Source organism: Capra hircus, chromosome 25 (genome assembly GCF_001704415.2).
Source record: "Capra hircus breed San Clemente chromosome 25, ASM170441v1, whole genome shotgun sequence".
NCBI lineage: Eukaryota > Metazoa > Chordata > Mammalia > Artiodactyla > Bovidae > Capra > Capra hircus.
This window is the reverse complement of record NC_030832.1, coordinates 42,366,155-42,374,351: the sequence shown is the minus strand read 5'-3', so window position 1 is coordinate 42,374,351 and position 8,197 is coordinate 42,366,155. Positions and strand designations below refer to the sequence as shown.

At 62.4% G+C, this 8,197-nt stretch overlaps 1 protein-coding gene across 5 annotated transcripts; it reads right to left on the bottom strand.

Annotated features, from left to right (window-relative positions):
- Positions 640-7,917, bottom strand: ZFAND2A (zinc finger AN1-type containing 2A). 5 transcript variants are annotated; one of them, XM_018040941.1, is made up of 5 exons: positions 7,549-7,917; positions 4,408-4,539; positions 1,921-2,672; positions 1,363-1,568; positions 640-1,261 (listed from the first exon to the last, which is right to left on the bottom strand). In XM_018040941.1, the coding sequence occupies exons 1-3, from the start codon at positions 7,852-7,854 to the stop codon at positions 2,520-2,522; spliced, it is 591 nt and encodes a 196-aa protein (XP_017896430.1). In that variant the 5' UTR covers positions 7,855-7,917; the 3' UTR covers positions 640-1,261; positions 1,363-1,568; positions 1,921-2,519. The 5 variants fall into 5 exon arrangements, with proteins under 5 accessions (XP_017896430.1, XP_017896429.1, XP_017896428.1 ...); XM_018040940.1 differs by having other exon boundaries at positions 640-1,568; XM_018040938.1 differs by lacking the exons at positions 640-1,261; positions 1,363-1,568 and adding an exon at positions 2,765-4,176 and having other exon boundaries at positions 2,584-2,672.

Sequence of the window (8,197 nt, the reverse complement as noted above, 5' to 3'; positions counted from 1 at the left end):
GCCGGTGGCCTACATGGATGGTGCAAATTCCTTGTCTTGGAGTTTTATTGGTATTCCACGTAAACCAAGTTATTCAGCCTTTTTCTCCACTAATCTTTCCTACTACACGATTTTCTAATCTCTCTTTATATCTGTAATTAAGTAAGTTCTTTCCTAAGACACCTACTCCCTCTCCCCTTTGAATTACCCTGGACCCACGGGGGCTGGACCCCAGCACTCACCCAGCTCTGAGACACGCCCCTCCAGCACAGCAACGCGCCCTAAGGAGCAAAGCGTCGGGGCAGCGACATGCCCAGGTCCTAGGGGACCTCGACCTCCATGAACGGCGACAGGGACTGCCCGGCAGACGCCTGCTGCCCTGACCTGCCCCCTCCACACCACTGCAGCATCTCTCCACACGGGGCCTTCAGGAAAACGCCAGCTTCTCAGAAAGGCCCTAAATACACTTACACATTCCACGTCTAAGCTGAGAAACGTGAGTGCACTCACGTAAGCTGACGGTCACTGACACCGTGGCCCATCCTTGCCCGTTGGTTTGGACGATCAAGGACAGTGCTGAGAGAAACAGGACGCATGCTCTCTACCTGCTTTAGAATTCCTAGTGGCCAAGATTAGAACACAAAACAGAAACAAGTAAAATTCACTTTAATACTTTATTTAATCCATTATATCCAAAATACTATTTCAACCTGTAAATATTTGTAACGAGATTTTTTTTTTTTGGTATGGTCTTCAAAACCCAGCTCTACAGAGTCAGTTTGGACATTAACCTCTCCTGAGAAAGACGTGATCCGTGTATAGATGGCATAAAACTTGCAGTTGAGAAGACACACACTCAAGTTACCGACACTCAACGCTGCTTCCTAACACCGGCGAGTGGCCGCCACGTAGACCCAGACCCCAGGAAGGGCTTCGTGCTCACGCCCCGAGACCCACGGCAGCAGGAACGCGGGCAGGGTGGGGCTGCGCTGCTCACAGGCCCCCGGGCGATCCCGGCACATCTGAGGGCCAGTGGCCTAGACCTGCCACCACGAACCAGAGGAGGGCCACAGGCAGCCGCATCTCCCACCTGCGGACTGCGGACCCAACACGCTGCCCTCCACCGTGTCCTGAGGCTCCGAACCCAGCAAGCAAAGGGTGACCCCGGCTGCATGCCCTGTGGGTTACGATGGGGACCCAACCAGACAGCATTTCTCTTCCTCCGGTTTCCTGGCGCCCGAGGTCCCAGGAGACGAGGGCTCTCCTGGTGTCACCGCAACGCCTGTAGTCAGAGGGTCACGGCTGTCCTCTCAGTGGATCAGGAGCGGTGGGCGGGGGGACACCTGGACAAGGACCCCAACAGGGGAGGCGGCCCCCCTCCACCTGGGCTCGGATGGCTGATCACAGGAGCCATGTGGGAAGACGGCGTGTGGCCCGCTGTCGGTGGTCTGAGTGACAGAAGCCCGCGACTGGCGCCCAGGCCAGAGCTGCCCGCGTGGGAAGCAGGGCCTGCTGGAGCACGAGGGGCGTCACGCACGCGAGCAGGCCCGTCTGGGCAGGATCAGCCACGCCATCACTTTACTTTGAACCTGAAAGAGAAGAAAACTGCTTGTTTTTAGGTTTGTCACGCACAGAACATTCACCACCCACAGGGTTTCAGACACCAGTGGTGAAGTGTTTTCTCGGGGTCACCCGGGACTGAGGAGCCTGCAGGCTGGCGCACACCCTCTCTCCCGTCTGGCCAGGACGGGGCGCAGAGCCCCAGCAGCCAGGCAGGAGCCGCGCCGTGAGCGCTTAGCGTGACCATCCCCCTGACCTGTCCCGGGCCACGCCTGAAGCGCCGGGCCAGCCAGCTGCCCAGCCCCTCTCGGGAAACCCCGACAGCCTGGGTTCCAAGCACCCGTGGGGAAGGCTCAGGCCAGCGTTTCGCCAACTCCTCACCTCTAGCACGGAGGCCACACGCACGGGGATGAGGGGACCCTCCACCTGGTTCAGGCAGACACCACGAGAGACGGTCACAGGAGGCGGCAGGTGGGGGCAGATGGTCCACGTTCCCGAGGGGGCTCTCCTGGCTGCCAGCCAGTGGAGGGGCTGGGCTGCCATCAGGAGGCGGCTGGACTATGGCAACCCCAGGCCCACGGGGAGGGCAGGCGGTTGACGGCGTGTGAAGCTGATCTCACAGTGCGGGGAGGGGGTCACTATCTGGCCCCACAGGCTGCTGGGCTGCCAAGGGGACGCTTGGCGACCACCGCAGAGAGAACGCCACAGGAGGCAGAGATCAGGGTGACGCGTCCGCAGGCCACCCTCCCCACGGCCCCAGAAAGGAGCCCGCCCCCGCCCCCCACACTGTGAGCGCGGCTTCTAGCTTCAGAACTGAGGTCCCAGCAGACAACGACTAGAATCCAGCTTCAATTGAGTCCACTTTTAACTTAGATCATATTCACCCAAACCTCACAGCGAATACTGCGCCCCCACGGGCAAGCGTGGGACTCAATTCCAGGTCCAGGTGGTCCCAACACGTAGGCTGAGTGAGGCCGTCCTCACCCGGCTAAGCTGCCGGGGTGGCCCCTGCGGGCGCAGCCGTGGTCCAGAGGGCGTCTGTGCTGGAGGCAGAGGCTGCCACGGCACTCCTCACACGCCGCCCGCAGGATCTCTCTCCTGCAGCCCTCTCTGGAGCAGCGGGACGTAAACACCTGGGAAAGCACAAGTCACTTCAATGTCCCAACCGCCTCGCTGAGGGATCACTCAGCAAGCCCCCAAGTAAGACCCTCAACCCTCAACCCACATCAGTTCTTAACAGTATGAAGGTGCCGGGCTTTCACTGAGACCTGTCAGGTAAACAGAAAAATGCTAACTAAGCGTGTAGGAAACTTAACAGACACACACAGAGCCAGCAGCCAGCACTTCGTGCCGGGGGGCTCGCGGGTGCTGGGGGCGCTCCCAGAAAGAGATGAGATGGGGGTGGGGGCAGACGGTCACAGAAGGCCACGCAGCGCGAGGGGAGCCAGCGGGGGCCCGGGGCCAGCGGCGCCTGTGCTCCAGCGGGGGCCTCTGGGTGACCTAAGCTGCCAGACACTCCCAACTGTGCAGGTGCAAGGGAGGAGGCAGGGCCAGCAGCCGGGGGTGGCCCCCCGCCAAGGCAGGCAGTGGCCGAGCACAGGGGACAGCAAGGAGCAGCGGGCAGGGACCGAGCAGAGAGCCTGGGGCGGAGGCTCAGGGCAGGCTTTGCCTTCTGCTCCAGGCTGTCATAATCGACTTTGTCCTGCACTGAGCGCGGGAAGCAGGGAGCGGCTGGAGCACACGGAGACGGCCGAGGACCGGAAGCCAGAACCCGCGGCGGCAGACGGCGACTCGGCCTCACAGGAGCGGGGCCTGGAGACGCGCTGGAGGCTGAGAGAGGGGGCCGCGCAGTCCACATCCCGGAGGACCACTGGTCGGCCCGGGGAGCGCGCAGAGCGGGGCCATGCGGGAGGCCCTCGAGCCCCTTCTCTGAGTGCGGGACAGGCCGCAGCCAGCCCGGGGCTCCTCAGACACCGAGGTGGTCATGGGTGGCGGCTCCGACTCCGCCTGAAGCTCTGCAGTGGCCAAGAGATGTTCTGAAAAGGGATGAACGCAAAACTGCAAAAGATGAAAGGAACAGCCCGGCCTTTAGGGAAAGCTCGCGGACGAGCAGGACGCGCTCAGCACACGCGACACCCTGCAAGCTGGTGCGGAGGCTTGGGGGAGGAGGCTGTGCCTCCAGGAGACCCCTCCCCACAGCAGAGCTGCCCTGACCGCCGCGAGCCTGAGTGACCAGGACCCAGCACCGAGCACCCACACGGGGACACAGAGATGGGAACTTGGGGGAGAACAGGCCGGCCCAGCAGGGCCAGCACAGAGGAGCGCGGGCAGAGCGGGCGCGGGCCCAGGGCTCCCAGTCTGCGAGGCTCAGCCCGCGTGAGGCTGCCACACCGGGACAAGGCGCTCACGGGCGCCCACGAGCGCCAGGAGCGCCGCCGGAGCGAGGGTGCCGGGCCCCGCAGCAGCGGGGAAGGCAGGCGGCCCCACGCCCACTCCCGACGGACAGACGAGCGCTGGGGTCTGCGCGCCATCAGAGCGTGCTGCGCTGCCTCCTGGGAGCTCAGGAAAAAAGTGCACGTGGGCAGGGATTCCGAGAAACCACGCTAACTCTCCGCCTTCAGAGAAACAGTGAGACTCCTGTAAGGAAAGCAAACCCTAACGTAGACCCTGATAATGAGGAAACACACTTGTGAGCCCACGCCGCTCACAGTCCACGAGAAACACTCGGCAAACTGTTCAGTTCAGCCGCTCGGCTGTGTCCAACTGCTTCGACCCTGAGGACTGCAGCCCGAAGGCCTCCCTGTTGTTCACCGACGATCGTTAGGGTCTAACTCTACCTCTCCGCCGAGGACGCGGCACCCGCCTCACCTTCGCTGTCTCCTGCCCGGGGGGACGCCGACAGTCTCCATCCACGTGCGCTCCGACCGCCACATCGGGGCTCTCCCCCCGTCTCACTGGGACAGGGCCATTACAGGGTGGGCACACCAGGACCCGGCCATCCTAAACAACAAGCGTGAGACGACAGGGCTGATCAGAGAACCAAACTCACGCACACGACAGAAAGGACCGTCCTCACGGGAGGACTGGCAGTCAGCTCGGGCGGACCCCAGGGGAGCCAATGCCCAACGGACAATCACCCGCCCGCAGAGACCCCCCGAGGAGAGCCGGGGAGGCCACCCAGGAGGGCAGCGGGCGGGCAGTCCGGATGGCCAGCCTCGGGACGGCAGGGCCGTCTGTCCGGCACCAGGAGTGAGTGGAGAAGCTGCCCAGATGCCTCCAGGGCGGGCGGGGCTGCCAGGAGCCAACGCCAGCTGAGGAGCCTCGGCCCCGCCGGCCAGCGGCCCTCCCGATGCTCACGGGGCTTCCGCCATGCCCACACGGGCAGATGTGGCCACCCGCCAAGCCCAGGACGGGGGCTCTGGAAGGGTGCAGCAGGGCACGAAGCAGCGGAGCGCCTGGCACGGTCAGCACTCCTCAGGGCCAGGCCGGGCTGGCTTCCCTCGGGAGCGGTCCCTCAGGGCCAGGCCGGGCTGGCTTCCCTCGGGAGCGGTCCCTCAGGGCCAGGCCGGGCTGCCTTCCCTCGGGAGCGGTCCCTCAGGGCCAGGCCGGGCTGGCTTCCCTCGGGAGCGGTCCCTCAGGGCCAGGCCGGGCTGGCTTCCCTCGGGAGCGGTCCCTCAGGGCCAGGCCGGGCTGGCTTCACTCGGGAGGGATCCCTCAGGGCCAGGCTGGGCTGGCTTCACTCGGGAGCACACTGAGGTGATGCTGATGTGGGCGGGTGACAGGTAACCCCAGAGTGCCTGGAATCGGAGCTGAACACCACCCAGGGGCACTCCCACAGCTGGCCCGTGGGCGAGTTAAGCAAGCAAGCAATGCTGAGTCATCTCTAGGCAGACTCACCCTATCCAGGGAAACAGGAAGGTCAAGTCAACAAAACCACAGTTTTGCCTGGTCCTTGGTGCTGGCGAACATGAGTCACCCTCCCCCGCCCCCATGGATCAGTGAGGGCCCAGACCACAGCCAACACTGGTCTAAGCCTGAAAGGCCACCATCTGCACATCTGAGCTGCCACCATGGGGAACCAGCAGAGTGCTGGCTAAACTAAATGTTTCAACAAGTTAAGTAAGCTTGGAGGGTCTGGATACAGCAACTGATTCCAGGAACCCTCGAGAATAACCTGTGGTTTTTGAGCTGCGCGGCCCGAGCTTCCTGGGAAGGTGGACGCTCCTCCCTGCCCTGTCCACACAGGACTAACCTAATCCTAACAGGACTTTATGGCTCCTTTCACTCCAGCTGAGCTTCAGCTACATGTGGCTCGCGTCCACTACCTCAGGCAGCGCAGCTCTGGAGAGGGAGGATCAGAATCTTCAGAAAGAAGTATGATCGATTACCTTGGTGAATGCAAGGGGACCCTTATGTGCAGCATACGTAACTGATCTTTACAGAAATCTTGTTTACACGCGTCACATTTTAACGGAAGAAAATCTATTAAAAAAAAAAAACCAAAACAGTGAAGTGCTTTAAAGACTAGTATTTACCTTCCCTGAGTTCATATAACGCCTGTCAAACACATCCTCGAGGTATTACAAGAGAATAAAATGATTGGGATCTGTGAACTTCACAACGCCAGCAACACTGCAGAATGGGTGCAGCTACCCTTTCCAGAGAGATCTCAGCTCAGGGGGCACCTGAGTGTCTAAGCAGCACTCTTCATCCACCCAGCGCGGGCAGCCAGCCTCCTACCGGGCTGTACAGAGCCTCAACCTCAGTCCAGCACCTCATTGCTGAAGAGCCCCAAGGGCCAAGACCCAAAGGACGTCAGCTGACAAAGACAACGGCCGGTTCTCCCGGCACGCAGATGACAGAACGCCCAACTTCTGCTGCGGTTCTCTCAAAACTGCTCGCCTAGCTGCCTGCACGCTTTCTCTGAACAGTGCTTCCCCAAATCAGGGAACTCCATTGTAAGAACGTGTCCAAAGCACAGACGGCAGAGTAAAACGTCACCTGCAAGAATCAGGAAGACTTAGAGAAAAGCAACCACGGCCTGAACTTCAGTCACCAGGATTTATAGCACAGCTGGTCAAAGCAAACACACACTGCAAACGCCTAGGTCAGCTGGGCTCCCACAGGGGACCACGCCTCACAACTCTCGTCTTTCAGCAAAAAGGAAAATAGCCGTCTTAGGATAAGTACCAGCTCCTTCAGAATTAACCCCATTGAAAGGTTGTTCTTCAGTCCTTTTAATTTCTAGTTTATGAAGCTCAACCCGAATTTAGGTTTTCATTAATCCATACTTTGATTCATATTGACGAGAACATCTCATATTCAATTGGCACAGTCACCAAAGGAAGCTTCAGCCTTGGTGAACTTTAAATCCCCATTTCATCTACTGAATATACTTGTTGACATAAACAAAACTCCGTTACCAGGTGCTAAATCCCATTAACTAACTGCAGGAGCCCGGAGAGATTCGCCTCGGTCCCCTCCTGCTCTAACTCCCTGATGCATTGAGTCTTACTTAGAATTTACTCCTTAACGACCATCAGCCTGGAGTTGACGGGGGAAGGGCAAGAAGTCAACTCACCAGTGGGAAACAGGCATAGGAACAGCCAGGCCACCGCACTTGAGCGGAAACCGCATCCCCGGGGCGCCTCGCAGGCTCCCCTCGATCAGGCACCCACTCTCGAGCTCTGGTCCCTCCCAGAGCCCACGTCCCCAGGGCCTTCTCCGGGCTCGCCCGTCAGCTCTCTCCGCTCCCCGGGGTGTCCCCGGTGCCCGGGACACTCTGGCCACGGCTCACGCCCGCTCCTGCCCCCGGGCCTCGGGTTAGAGCGTCGCTAACGCCCGCCTCACCCTGCCCGACCCTCATTTCCTCTGTTCTGGAGTTCCTTCCCCAGGACCCGCTCGCTCGGCCTCCCACGGCAGCTTCGCACGCGCCTCTCGGCTCCAGCGGTCAGCGACACCGAGCGGGTGTGCGGGAACCGCTCCATCGCGGCCCGACCAGAGACCCACCTCAGTCCCGCCGTGGTCGCGCTGTCGGCGATGCGTCCGCGGGGCCAGAGCCCCGGTGTGCCGGGACACGGGCGCGCTGCCGTCCGAGGTCTGCAGCCCGGCCGGACCCCCGCCCGGCCCCTGCAAGAGGCCCGGGCAGCCGCCGAGGAGAGTGGAAGGCGGCGGAGCCCGAGAGCTCGAACCTCCCGTCCGCCGTCGGCCGCGGCGACCGAGGCCAAGGGAGGCGGAGACCAGAGCCCGAGCGACGAGCGCGGCCGGCCCGCGCCCCCCGAGGAGCGGCCTCGCGGCGCGCGGCCTCCGGGCCATTTATCCGCGGCCTCCGGGCCCGAGCGCTACCGCCGTGCGGGCGTCCCCGGCGCGCCCCCGATACGTCACCGCGCGCCGACCAATCGCGCCCTGCCGCGGCGAGGCGTTCCCGGCGCGCGCCGATACGTCACCGCGCGCCGACCAATCGCGTCCTCCGCCGCCCGCGCACGCCCCGCCTCTTCCCGAACAGTCGCGCGGCTCCTCGGGGCCGCCGAGTCACGGACAGGCCCCTCCGCGCGGGCGCCCTGGGCGCGGCTGGGCGCTTCCCCGCGCGGGGCGCCGGAGCCGCAGGGCCGTCGGTAGGCGCGGCGGGGAGAGCACCTAGGCGCTGATCTTGGAGTCA